Source organism: Sciurus carolinensis, chromosome 2, assembly GCF_902686445.1.
Source record: "Sciurus carolinensis chromosome 2, mSciCar1.2, whole genome shotgun sequence".
NCBI classification, from domain to species: domain Eukaryota; kingdom Metazoa; phylum Chordata; class Mammalia; order Rodentia; family Sciuridae; genus Sciurus; species Sciurus carolinensis.
Window position 1 is genome coordinate 34,380,120 of NC_062214.1, and position 14,860 is coordinate 34,394,979.

At 36.8% G+C, this 14,860-nt stretch overlaps 1 protein-coding gene across 14 annotated transcripts in view; it reads left to right on the top strand.

The window, feature by feature from the left end:
• The window catches only part of Plcb4 (phospholipase C beta 4), a 386,027-nt gene that overhangs the window by 322,259 nt on the left and 48,908 nt on the right, over positions 1–14,860 (top strand). For 12 of the 14 annotated variants that reach the window (XM_047537208.1, XM_047537192.1, XM_047537203.1 and 9 more), the window contains 8 exons: positions 128–163; positions 2,735–2,876; positions 3,697–3,781; positions 4,130–4,254; positions 6,371–6,422; positions 8,074–8,176; positions 9,469–9,633; positions 12,223–12,427. In XM_047537208.1, coding sequence (XP_047393164.1) covers positions 128–163; positions 2,735–2,876; positions 3,697–3,781; positions 4,130–4,254; positions 6,371–6,422; positions 8,074–8,176; positions 9,469–9,633; positions 12,223–12,427 — 913 coding nt within the window. The remainder of the gene's footprint in view (positions 1–127; positions 164–2,734; positions 2,877–3,696; positions 3,782–4,129; positions 4,255–6,370; positions 6,423–8,073; positions 8,177–9,468; positions 9,634–12,222; positions 12,428–14,860) is intronic. The other 2 variants (XM_047537209.1, XM_047537207.1) reach the window with 1 other exon arrangement.

Here is a 14,860-nt window from a genome sequence, read left to right on the forward strand (position 1 = left end):
TCTTAACAAATAAATAGAATCATTAAGTTTACACATATTTATTTAAATATTTACACAAATAAAGCTAATGAATTTATAATTTTGCCCTTTAGGGGAGTAAACGAATCATTTTCTTTCTCTAATTTAGACTTCAGATGACCTTGAACATGAAAACAACAAAAAGGTAACAAAAAAATTATCTTCAGCATTTTGCCTTCTTTAGGAGATACCTATACGTGATCCTCTAATATTGAAAAATTTCTACTAAGGACAGTTGTTATTACTCTGTCACCCCCCACCCATGTGTGGAATGTCAATTTAGCATTTATAGGTATAATACATCTAATCTAAGAGTTTTCAAAAGAAAGAATTAATGATAATAATAAAACTGATAAAAATCACTAAACTAGGTAAGATAATTTCCCTAAAAAAATAAGTGTTTAATGCAGTAAGATATTTCCTTAGTTGGAATTAGAAATTTCAGTCCTAGACTAGGGTGCATAATCATCAATATGTTGAATGTGAAAATAGAAATGACCTAATAGGTCATCGGATCCACACTGTAGAACAACAGAAAAGCAATCTGGACACTCAGGGCATCAGTTTTGTGGAAGATCCTTAGATAGTTTCCCACTGCACACCTTCTGGAGGTTTTACTTGATGTTATTAGACACTGACCTTATGGTAAGGAAGGTAAAGTAACATTGTCATTTTCTTTATCCTCTTCAAAATTCATCATGATGATTGAAGTGTCCTGCAAAGTGTACTTTGTCTCTTACAGTAGTAAGACTCAAGTTAGTGAGGCAGAAATTTGCCTGTACCTTTCATCTTTGGGAACTTCAGACTGCTTTGCTATCTGTGGGGTCCTATCTTATTTAGAGTGAGACTTTACTTTCTTACTGTCTCAGTGATCCATTTGAAAGAATTATGGGTAAACGGAATTACAGATCTCCCCATATGTTTTTGGAACACAGAGTAAAATTTCATAAGTCAGTGGAGTTGACAGTACAGAGTGACTCTTTAGTTACTGACATTTATTTGCTAAATTAACTTAATCCACAAGCCTCGTTCTTCTCATGTGGTCACTGGGTAGGACTATGTTCCTCCTGACAAATAACAATATTAATGAAGATGTTCATGCTGGTGCCCAGCACATAGCAATAGTATTGTTTGTAATCATTAAACACACAAGAAGAAAAAGATGTGGCCTCTGCCTTTCTGTGGAGGTTTGGGGTCTGCAACGTATAAAAACAAAACTAAAGCCAGGTACGGTGGCGCTTGCCTATAATCTCAGGGGCTCAGGAGGCTGAGGCAGGAGGATTGCCAGTTCAAAGGCAGCTTCAGCACCTGGGAGGTGCTAAGCCCACTCAGTGAGACCCTGTCTCTAAATAAAATACAAAATAGGACTGGGGATGTGGCTCAGTGGTTAAGTGCCCCTGAGTTCAATCCCAGGCACCCCAAAAAATAAAAAATAAAACAAAAATAATTTGCATTATTTGATTATTTATCTTAACTATTATCAGTGAAATCAGTTTGACTCTTTAGAATATTCAGATTGTTGTCATCAGTTAAGATAAACAAAAGGTCTGACCAATTTTTCACTTGTGGATTACATCATGTAACTAAGCATCCTCTTATATTCGATCTGTGCAGTTGAGCTTTTTCAAAGTTCTTAACAAAACGTTGACTCCTTTGAGGCACTATTTGTTGTAATTGTTTTTAATTTTGATATATCCATTTCCTAAGCCCCATGACTGTTGCCCAGGGCCTCACTGTTGCCCAGGCTGGCCTTGGACTCCTGGACTCAAGTGATCCTTCTGCCTCATCCCCCTGAGTAATGGGGGCTACAGGCATTATTTCTGTTGATTTTGGTAGTTTTGTTCGGATTTCTCATGAAGTAAATAAAATAATTTGCTTTTTTCCCCTCCAAAGTCACACAATTTCAATATGTCCTATGTAGTACATTATTGGAGTATGTGACTGAAATTCTACTGTACAGTGTGGTCCTCAGACCTTCCCCTCACCAGCGCCTTATTTTATAATTTTCAGTCATTTGAAATTATGAAATTGCAAATTCCTGTGCCTCATTCAGACTCACTTCAGCAGAAATTCCAAGGATAGGGCTCAGGAATCTGTGTTTCATCAAGCCCTCCAGGTGATTTTGACACACACTAATATTTAAGATTCATTGTTTTTGACTTTTTACTTCAACTTATGAAAATATGAGTGATAATATTGCTGTACATATCTCATAGCATCGCTGTAAGACCCCAATATCTTTCCTTGATTATCTTAAGCAAGACGTGTTTTTAGTCAAAAGCTGTTTTCCAAAAGAATGAGAACTATTTAAATTTTTTAAAGTCCTTTTAAAATCTAACAATATCCTAAACACATAACAATATTGTATGATCTCCGCCTTTTGCATCATTTGGAGTTATCATAAACATTAAGTTCTTAAATTATCCCTCAGCATAATTGAGATACGAGAAGTTATTTTTCTTCTGAATTTGTGTGTGCAAATGTATTTTTATGTCTTTTTAAAAAACTGTTTATTGATGCATTATAATCATACATGATACTGGGGTTCATTGTTACATATTCCTACATGCACACAATATCATGTATTTTGATCAATTTCATTCCCCAGGACCTCCTCTTTTCCTTGCAAATTATCTTTAGTAAAGAAGTCTACAGTCTCTGTCTGGAAGTCCCTCTGAAGCCATTGGCCAATCTGTTCTCTTCATTGTGCTTGCAGGGCCTGGTTACTGTAGAAGATGAGCAGGCATGGATGGCATCTTATAAATATGTAGGTGCTACCACTAATATTCATCCCTATTTGTCCACCATGATCAATTATGCACAGCCTGTGAAGTTTCAAGGTTTCCATGTGGCTGAAGGTAATGTCGCAGTTTAAATGCAATAGCCTTTTTTGTCTGCTTAATTTTTTTTTTTTTTTTTTTTTTTTTTTTTTTTTTTTTTAATATTGATGAGCTCCAACCTAACTTGTGCTGTTTTCCTCTTTGCGGGTGGGTATCTGTCTTACTTTTGTTTCACAGGCCACATAGCCACATGTCTTCAGCATGTCATTCTCTACGTCAGCCACAGGGTGGCTCTGAGAGACTATGAACTTGTTAGCCTCTCATGTTCCATATGCTTTCCCAAGACTCCTTTATTTTTTTTAAATATTAGTTTATCTTTTGATTGATACATAATATTTGTGCATATTTATGAGGTGCCATGTAATGTTTCCTTTTGTGTGCACATTGGGTAGTGGTTACCAGAGTCTGGGGAGAGGTTAGTTAATGGGCTAAAATATTACAGTTAGATACGAGGAATAAGTTCTGATGTTCTATGGTACAAGACGTGCTTTAGTCAAAAGCTGGTTTCCAAAAGCATGAGAACTATTTAAAATTTTTATAATCTTTTCTGGATAGGAGAAAGCATCATGATCTTCAAAAATACATATTTCAGAGGCAGTTGTGGCAATTGGGTTACACATACTTTGTTTAATGATTCCAAATATACTTCAGTGCACTTATTTTTTAAAGTCAACTGTCTCATTCATAGGATGTTAATAAATGTAAGAGCAACTGACATGATCATGTAATACTGGCCTCTAAAAACTGGTAACTCTGGATGTGATTATATTTATTGCCTGTCTTTCTGGGAGGGTTTGATGGCAGGGTTTCTAAGTGCTTCTTTGCTTTTCTCTTACAGAACGTAATATTCATTATAACATGTCTTCTTTTAATGAATCAGTTGGCCTTGGCTACTTGAAGACACATGCGATTGAATTTGTAAAGTATCCTTGGGTACTGAGTGGAGTGGACAGTTGGTGCACATTTGGTTTGGCAGCAGTCTCTGAAATAAATCAATGGCTAATATATAATTTTGATTGTTGAGGTAATAAAATAATATGTGGGAAAGAACATGGCAGCTGTGACAGTCTGCCCCAAAATGAATTGTTCTCAGAGTCTGCAGAGTGAACTGTGGTCTCTCTCCCAGGGCTCACTGGTAAATGTGAACTTTGTTCTGCGCTGCCTATGTGTTGGTCATTATTGGTCTGCACCTCCTTTGTTCCAGCTCTTTGGTGTTTATTTACCTCAGCTGTGGTGCTCTTTTATTCTGTTTTCCTTAATAAGTTACACAGTTACAACAAACGGCAAATGAGTCGCATTTACCCCAAGGGAGGCAGAGTGGATTCCAGTAATTACATGCCTCAGATTTTCTGGAACGCTGGATGCCAGATGGTTTCACTGAACTATCAAACCCCAGGTAGGAGCTGATGTCCAGTGACCCTGAATTCCACAGAACACTTTGACTGGGTGGTGTCAGGAGTTGCCTTAGGTTGGCTGTGGGCATGTTTTCAGGGAAGCAGACATATGGCAAAACAATGTTTTCTTGTATTTATAGAATGGTGAGAAATTCAAATCCCAAAATAGAACAAGAAGACAGTGACAGAAGACAGTATTTTGATTTATATTGAAATGCTTTTCATAATTGCCATGACTACTCTGTTAAACAGTATCCTCTATTCCTAAATATTTCTAATATTTCTTGCATTTGGATCAGACATTTTATCTTTGTTTCCAGAGGCAGAATTGAGTGAGAAGAATTTAAGTGTTTTTGTACAGTAACTGAATCTCATTTCTCCTTTGGAAAGTTCCTAGGCCACTATAAACATTCAACAAATATCAAGGACACAGTGTCACCTCACCATAAAAGTATAGAATTTTACATAGTAAAACTCTGCTTAGATGATGTGGAGTTATATATTTTTAGAGGATCTAATCTATAAATTGGTCTTCCAAAGTGTAGTCAAAGATGGGCTGCCAATGTATAATATAATGATCCTTTTTTTTTTTCCTGGAAAAAGAAGAAATGATGTTTTTATAAGTTTTCAAAGTTTGTTTGAAGAGCCTATGATCACAATATGAAGATTAGAGACCACAACATAGAGAATACATAGAAATACATCATAAAGCCTATTTACTTTATGTGGGTAATTTTTGCATGACTTGAAAATTGATAAAAACAAAAACCCAAAACAAAAAATACATTTTTTTTTCTTCTTTGGTCCTTTGTCATATGCAGAGACCTCCTATGTTTCCCATTTTGGGGAACTTTTCCTTATATAGTGTACCTACCATTTGAGAGAGTTCCTATCCTCCTTGTTTCTTATTATCTGAACTGACTGAAAGGTCCTTTGACTTTCATCCCTCCGGCTTGAGCTTGAGCCAACTGTATTTCCCACCCCTTGGGGGAGCCTCCTCCATAACCAGCTAGGGGAGTCCCATTGTGCATGGTGACCCCACAGTCCTTGCTAGATGAGACTGTGACCAGGTACCAGTGTAATCCCAAGTGTTTCTATCAGGGACAAAACAAAATGACATGTTGGCTTTACCTACTTAAGGAAGGGTCAGGTTATATTCTCCATTGTCAGTGAGTCCATAGTGAGGATTCCATGGTCCTCAAACATTTACTCACTAGACCAGCTTGTGTTTTATTCTATAATGTTAGGTTTAACAACAGTATTTGGGAATAAGAAAAATCTAACCACAAACCCATTTTGTTTTCCTGATGAGAAAAAAAGAAAGAAAATTTTATCTGCCTGCAAGAAAAAAATCCTAAGTCATACCCTGTCAGGGTAGGCCCTGCTAGAAGAATATTCCCTAAGTCTCATGCTATGATCATGAAAGCCATCAATTTGTATGTGATTCTTACCTGACTTGTGTTGTATCATAAGTCAAGTTTTGGAGGGTTTTCTGTTGTTGTTTGGTTGGTTTTTTTTTTTTTTTTTTTTTTTAACTCTGGGATGCTTAACCAATGAGCCACATCCCCATACCTTTTTATATTTTATGTTGAGACAGGGTTTCACTAAGTTGCATAGGGCCTCACTAAGTTGCTGAGACTGGCTTTGAACTTGCAATCCTCCTGCCTCAGCCTCCCATGCCTGGGATTATAGGTGTGTGCCACCACACATGGCTTAAGTCCAGTTTTGTGTTCATGCTTACTCTACTGCATATCTACAGCCTTTCCTCCTTCTGGGTGACAAGACTTATATAGGTACTTCTGATGACAGCAGGTTAGACATCTCTAGTCTCAACATTAAATGAACAATTGTCTAGCTTATGTATTGATTCCATTTTTTATAAGAATTCCAGGATGATCTTATGAAAACACACTTGATGCTTAATTTCATTTAGACAGAAGGTCATTTGAACAACATGGAAAAGAGTTATGTGCCTTAATCAGAGCCTGCGGTACCTCTGGTATGAAAGAGGAAATTCTGGACCTATGAGCAGTCTGATTTCCATTGTTTAAAATCACCCTATTAGGGTCTTCTTTGTCTGGGGAGATGAGATTCTAAATTATTTTTGTCTCTTGACAGATTTAGCAATGCAATTGAATCAGGGGAAATTTGAGTATAATGGATCGTGCGGGTGAGTAATGTGATTTAAGCTGTTGTCACCTAGTTTCAGGACTCCCTACTATAGCTTTAATGAAATGATGTCATTTTTAATTAGGGGCTGGTGAATGTAAGCTGCTTTGAGGCATGGGATAGGAGTAAATGAAACTCCTAGATGGTTTATATTTGTGAATATACATTCCTCATCTATCCAATTTTACTAAGCAGGATTTTTTTTTTTTAGCTACAAGTTTTCAGAATCCTACATACTCTAGAGGTTAATTCTCTCACTATAAATTCAATAACAGGTTTTTATATCTGAGACAAGTAATGATCCATGCTCATTTGGACAATAACTGGAGACATAGGCATTAAATATGTGTACTTTTACTGATGACAAATACAGAAATGAAGTTAATTTCATGTATAATGAAATCATGGGTGTCAGGTTAAATTTAATTCAGTTGAGGATAAACCTTTGTTCTCTCTTGATTCTTTTGCATGTCTTGTGAGTAGCAGTTATCAAAGAATAGAGCTATGAATTTTGTTCCAGTTTACTTAAATAGCAGTCTTTTTAAAATCCATGAGCCAAGAAGTAAAAAAGGAAATAGTAATTCCACTGAAATGGCAAAATATTAAGAAAAAACAACATGAAGTTAGAATTTTAGGGGGAGAGACGTACTGGGGATGGAACCAGGGATGCTATTCCACTGAGCTATACAGCCCCAGCCCATTTTGTTTTTATTTTGAATCAAGGTCTCGCCCAGACTGGCCTCAAAGTTGTAATCCTCCTACCTGAGACACCTGAGTTGTTAGAATTAAGGCATGCACCACTGTGCCCAGCTGAAGTTAGAATGTTGCAAAGTTTTGTGGTCATTTTTTTTTGTTGCATCTGCCTTCGAGAGCACTATAAGTAAATAATATCAGATCACAGCCCAAAGGCCTCGGGACTAATTCCATGGAGTCCTGTCCCATTCCATAATGATACTGTCAGATAGTTTTAATTCTTGATGGTGGCTCACCTTGTGGAATATGTTAATTTTCATCACTGAAAATAATCAGTTGAGATGTGAATTTTCAGCAATTGTGGGTTAGGACATGCCTCTTCAGAGTACATACTTCATACCTCTCCTACCTGACAGATGGTTTTTGGCCAGTATGCCCACATGCTCAAATGACAGCACTGCCATCTGTAACAGCTGCCGTGTACTTTCCTGAGGGTGCATTACATTTTCCTCTGCTGCATTCTTTGAAAAACATAAAAACCATAGTTACAAAGAAAAGAGCCAAATGCATAGAACAAATGGATGTTGCAGGATTCTTGCTTAAATTGGATTCTACAAGGATAGAGAAGGAAACTCACGATTGGCCAAGTCAGAAAGAACTCAGGGGCCTGCTAAGAATTTTGGTCCAAGGAGAAAGTCTTTGTCAATTCCCAGTATTGTTCAGGGAAAGAGACATTCTTGTTGCCTTTGAACACAGTACACTGTCTGTGGCTGGTGTATTGTCTGATGCTCTTCAGGATTATCCAAAAGTCATCCTCCTCAAGCCTTAGGACCCTCTACCTAAAAACTTAGATCCTAAGTTATACATGGGATAAAGAAGCATTTCGGTGTTTCACAAAGCATTTTTTGGTCTTTGTAAAGGCTGTGAGTACAATAAACTTCCTCTGTGTTTTCCACCAGGTATCTGCTCAAACCAGATTTCATGAGGCGGCCTGACCGAACATTTGATCCCTTCTCTGAAACCCCTGTGGACGGGGTTATTGCAGCAACATGCTCGGTGCAGGTAACACCCCTGCTCATTAGATTGTGTAAATGTATATGCAGTGGTCCTAGACAGAAATCACTGGTAACATATTTCATGTCAAGTTGCCAGATCCTTATGTCACTCTCAACTTGGGCTTAAAATTCCCCTCTTTTTCATAAAAGACACATTTTTTCACTAGTAAAATTATGAGCTACTTTAGGTAAAATCACAAAATAACTACTGCATGATGAGATTTCTATAAAATTCTAGAATATATGAACTATTGTGATAGTAAACCAGTGGTTGCCTCTGAACTGGGATAGAGAGTAAATCAGTGATTGCCTCTATTCACAGTGGAAGGAGAGATAGATTATAAAAAGGGTCCCCAAAACTTGGAGGTGATGGAAATCCTCAATACTTTAATTGCAATGATAGTTTCACAGATACTATAGACTAATCTTATTGTACAAATTCAATATGTACAATTTATGATAGGTCAATTATACCTCAAAAAATCTGTTCAAAATTATTAGATAATAAGAAGGGGAAACTAACAAATGGCTATGTTTATAAAGTAAAAAAAAAATAGTCACTCCATAACTTCTATAGTAGATAGAATTTAACACTGATCATAGACAACCAATATCAACATCAGCCAAGAGGTCAAGAATAACAGGAAAATTCTAGTGTTGTTTTCCTTCCCCCTGTTTCTCTCTCTCTTTCACTCTCTCTTGGGTGGGGGGCATCAGGGATTGAACCAAGGGGTACTTAACCACTGAGCAATATTCCCAGTCCTCTTTTTATTTTGAGATGAGGTCTACATTGCTTAGGGCCTTGCTAAATTGCTGAGACTAACCTCAAACTCTTGATCCTCCTGCCTCAGCTTCCCAAGTTGCTGGGATTACAGATGTGTACCACTATGCCCAACTTATGTCTCTTTTCAAGACTTTTAGTAAGCATGGCACAATAGAATTTCAGAGTTATGAAGAGATCTTAGGGCGTACCTGAATCCATCACTTCTTGTTTCTTAGGCATGGACACTTGAGTGAAACAAAGATGCTCTGGACACTGATTCTTTGTATTATATGATCCATGTATATTTTCCTCATTCTTTTTCTAGGCAGTTTTAGAAGGTATAACCTCTGCCAAGAACTAATTTTTCTTTTTGCATATAGTATTTTACATAATGTTTTAGTTTTCCAAGGAATATATACATGTTCATTGCTCATGGAAATCCCCCCAAAAAACAAAATTTCTTATTTTCTTGTTATTCTTTGCTACCAATATTTGCACTGAGTTCTTTTCTTTCTCTTCTGTGTCTGTTACTAAAGGTCATATCAGGGCAATTCTTATCAGATAAGAAGATTGGCACATATGTTGAAGTGGATATGTATGGACTGCCCACTGACACCATACGTAAGGAATTTCGAACTCGCATGGTTATGAACAACGGACTCAATCCAGTTTACAATGAAGAATCATTTGTGTTTCGGAAGGTAAGACATTGTCAATGTGTCAAAGCCACTCTAATAAAGCGGGAGCCACATTTAGTGCAACATTACGTGATATAGGGACAATTGTTGTCCCGCCATCTTTTTTTCATTCTTTCTTCCAATGGGTAACTTCCATAGTAACTTCTGTATCTATGTCCAGTGATTGTCCTTTCTGTTTGGTCTGTTCCGAATTGTCTTTCCTCCTTGGAGGTGGCCACCTTCCATGTGGCAATGCCCAAGCTCTAGGTTTACAATCTGCTGAGAATGTGAATTAACTTGTGGACACCATTATACTTTCAAAAGTTCTTCCCTATGCTGAATTAGGTGGTAACTCACACTGTTCCTTTAGCAGAGAGGTCAAGTTAAGACACTGCACCCAAAACTGAGGCCAATAAATGCCATTACATGGGTCACTTAATATAGTCACTCCCCTTCAGAAAGCATGGCCCCTGTCACTACTCACAGGTTTTATGCTTCATGTGTGATTTTTCAGTGTTTTACTTTTTTCACTCAGTCCTGTATGCTGGATCCTAAGAACAGTCTTCCCTCTAATGTTCAGATTTTAATCTCTTAATCTTTCTCCCCCTTTGTTTTCCTTGTCAATTAAAGATGCTTTAAAAAAAATAATAAAAATAAAAAAACCACAGACTTTGGAAGTAATGCCAGAAAGGTCTGTTTTTCTCTCTTCCTTGTTCTGATGTTCTGACCAAAATGATTTCTCTATTCTTTCAGCACAGGCTTTCCAGGTGGTTCTGCTCCATCTGCATGTCATGGAACACAATCAGCTTCTTGTCTTGAAAAGTTAGGGATTATCCATTTTAGAATAAAGTGACTGTCTTATAGGAGCCAAATTAAGAGGACTCCATGTGGATTTGATAAAACAAACCATTTTGAAATTTGGTTCACCCTGTGATATTGACACCATTACCCACACTACTTCCATTACTACTCTCGGGATGTGGGGTGAATGAGCTGTGGTTTCTCCCTTTTTCCTCCCTGCTCTTTGCAATTAGTTATAACTGTATCTGTTTTGCAGGTATGAGATTATGTTCTCTGACATAATTAATTATCCTTCTACACATTTCTAGAAATTCAGAAAGTTTTCTTGGATACTCTTTTTTATGAAAAAGGAAATATCATTTGGTTTTAATATATACTATTTCTGTCCCAGAAAAAAAAATGCCAATTCTTGATCCCTTTCTGTTCTTGATAAGTTAAATTGCCTCTCACAGATATCAAATGCTTTGTCTTCTTTCTCATTCTTGTTGGTTTTGTTTTTTGTACTATTATCACAAGGCAGGAATGACCAAGCCTAAACCCTTATTCACATGAGGAAAAAGAGTGAGGAGAGTTGGTTGAACTACCCTTATTCACATGAGGAAAAAGAGTGAGGAGAGTTGGTTGAACTTTAACCAGACTCCTCCTCTTCATCTTTGTGGAGTTGGAATTAAATTATATTGTCTAGATGTGAATAGGCAAGCCACCCATCGCCTAGTCCTAGGTAAAACATTCAGATCAGCCAAGATGTCCTAGTTGCTCTGGAGAATCCAATGAAAAGGCATGATATTCTCCAACTCCACCCATTAACCAGCAGATGCCACAATTTCATTCTTCTTTAAAGATGTGTGTATATATAAATACCACATTTTCTTTATTCATTCATTTGTTGAAGGGCGCCTAGGTTGGTTCCATAGTTTAGCTATTGTGAGTTGAGCTGCTATAAACATTGATGTGGCTGTGTCACTGTAGTATGCTGATTGGAAATCATTTGGTTATAAACCAAGGAGTGGGATAGCTGAATCAAATGGTGGTTCCATTCCAAGTTTTCTCAGGAATCTTCATACTGAAAAGGCATTCCTGTTTAAACACATTGGATTTTCTTTTAGCCTGTTGTTATTTTGCACCTTAATAGGGATTCTACCATCTGGATTGAGATTTTATGTCCATTTATTCAGTTTAGGGATGATAGATTTCTTAAAATCAGCATATATTTATATTTCTTGGCCTATTAATGTTTGCAGCTGCTTCTTCCTCTATTTAATATCCATGAATGTGTTAAAAATTGAGGAATGAAAGAAACAAGGAGAATTCAAATGAATACATAAAGTGTCTTTTGCAGATGAAACATTTCTTCAAAGGCACTTTCCACATTCTTAAAAACAGGTACACTAAATGTCAGAGCAACCCAAGTTGTGAGACAGTTCATAGGATTAGAAGGCAAGATCCAACACTTTGTCACTGACAATCTCTGATTTAGCAAAAGTCACTTGATTTCTCGGAGTCTCCTTTGTATTACCCATACATGAGGAGGAATGGGGAAAGATGACAAGCTTTGATTTGTCATCTTTAATATCCATTCTGTCTAACACTTTGATGAGTTAACTTCTAGAAAACCTGTTCCAATTACATTTCTTAGTGCTTTGACATTGTAGCTTACAAAGGGCACTTCAGAAATGCAAATGGATCATAAATTCATTTTCACCATAAAGGGATATTTATGAGCAGGGTGGATTTGGTCCATATTCTTAAGAGTCTTGGTTCTTGGGAACTGTGTTACAAAAACCATTGAGAAGTCTTGTTCTTCATTTGCAGGTGATCCTGCCAGACCTGGCTGTCTTGAGAATAGCAGTATACGATGACAACAACAAGCTGATTGGCCAGAGGATCCTTCCATTGGATGGCCTCCAAGCTGGCTATCGACACATTTCCCTTCGAAATGAGGGAAACAAACCATTATCACTGCCAACAATTTTCTGCAATATTGTTCTTAAAACATATGTGCCTGATGGGTTTGGAGGTAAGATAAGCAGTTGGTTAGAGTTTGATACAGATGCAGTACTGAATTACAGAATTGTAAAAACTAAGAAAAAAGAAATAACAATAGTGTCCTTCCCGCCTATGCTGCAAACCCTGGTCACTTTGAAAAAAATTAAGGATAAATGGGATTGAAAGATCACATGGTACCCATTAAAATGTATACTTTTTGTATTTTTATGTATGAGTAAAAAGCAAATTGAATTTTTAAAACTTAAAAATTAAAATAAATAAAAAGTAGAAATACTATACAAAAAAAAAGGATAAATGGGGACCTTAGGTTTCACAGTAAGAAATGAAAGGGCAAGGCTAGACTATCTTTAAAGTCTTCCCTTATTTTAAAAAGTTATGCTTTATGATATTTATCAATTTTTATAATTTTTTATGAAGGTTATATTTGTACTACCAAAGTGAGAAGAAAAAAGATATGAGATATACTATCTTATCAATTGGTATCATGAAAAGATCTACACTGAACTCAATTAACAACATACCTGAATTTTCTTCCAAATTCACAGGCAGCAATTTCTTAAAAATTCCCAGTCATCAACCTACATTGGTCTTGCTAAGGTATTTGGTGAGAAGAACCCAAACTGTATCATATAGGATTTTGACTATACCCAAATATATTAACTCTCCATAACCTATAATAAATCAGGAATGTTAAAAGGAAAAAAGTGCACTATATTCTCAGAGTCTATCATACAGAAAGAAGCAGCCCAGCAGAGTGACCACAGCACATTAGCCAAGGTCTCAAATCCTAACTGTCCACTGATGGCTGGTGGCCTTGGGAACAGATGTAACTTCTCAAACCTCACATTTTGTCACCTGTAAAGAGGTGACTACTAAATCAAGTTCGAAAAGTAAATTAAGCCATGAAGGTTTTATCAGTCACAAAAGCCATACTAACTATTCCTTCTTCCTTCCCCTTTGCTTGTTTTTCTCAAAAGTAAGCAAATTAGAAACGATCCCATACAGCAACACACAAAAGAACCCATAAAAGAGGCTGGGGAAGGGTGCAGTGGGGCTGGATAAGTGGAATAGAAAAGGAGACCAGAGGCCTGGACTGTGTTTGGGAGCTGTGTCCCCTCCTGTGATAAACCCCAGAACCCTGCCTGCATTGCAACACAACAATGGCCTAGAGGCTTCAACAGATGGTTCAAATGCTCTTCCACATATTCAAGCTGAAGAAGCAAAGAATGTGTAATAAATGCCTAATATATTTTAGAAATAGTTTCATACATCCATATGGTGGAAATTTTTAAAATTTTGCCCCTGTGTAGGTTAAATTCCAAATGAAACTATAATTCATTTCTGGGAAATGCGCCATTTTGATTCGAAAAGAAGAAAAAAAGATATTTGTTGAGCTCGTACATTGCACCAAACACTTTACATAAAGAGAGTCCAAAAATGTGAAATTGTTCCGAATGGATGTGGGCATATGTAGATCTAAGCTGAATGCATATCTGTATTTATAATGTAACTTATCACCAGTGTTGGCATATCAGTATTGACCCAAATTGATCTCTTGGAGAGCAGTCTGACAAGTATTCTTCCCTAACATGTCACTGTAGCTGCTTCCATTCTATTCTAGAAGCACTTGAAATTTCCACACCATGTTACAGTTGATGGGATTCTGCAGTTGACATCTTAACTTCTGATTAGACATTCAAAGACAGTTGATTCAGAATTCACTGGTCATTTATTTGTGAAGAAACTGAGGGCAGATGTTACAAGGTTTAAGGGTCTTATCTGAAGATAACCAGAGAAGAATATGAGAACTGCCTTTCTCCAAATTCTTCATGCTCTCTTCACATAGAAATATGTTCATTTTCTTCTGCTTAACTGACCTCCCATCCAGACCTAATGTTTACATAAAGAACCAGTGAGCTAGGACATTTGTAGAGTCCATGTTCCTAAAATATTTGATGTTCTCTGTTGATTCCTTTTTTTTTTTTTTTAATTGGTTGAATAATTTAATTTCTTACTTTCAACTACATAAATTTCAGAAATCTAGACAGAAATTCAGGGGTAGAAGTACCAAGACTTGATGCTCTGCATTCGACTACAATATATTTATTTATGTACATTTATTGAATTGATCCTAAAAGTCATATCGATGGACTGTTATCAAAATCCCTGCCTTGCAAATCCACAACAGCAATAATTTTTTTAAACCGACAAGAACTTTGGTGGTTGTGTGTGTGTGTATGTGTGTGTTTGTGTGTTTGTGTGTGTGTGTGTCCCAAGCCCTTTTTACTTTTCTCTGTCCCCCACCTCTCTCTCTTCCTTAATTCTAGAGGAACAAGTTCAAAGTGAAACTGCACCCTCATGCTCCAGCATTTCCTAGGAGGAAAAAAAAAAAAAAAAGCAAGTGTTGATATACGGATCACATTTTTATTTGACTAGAGAAAGA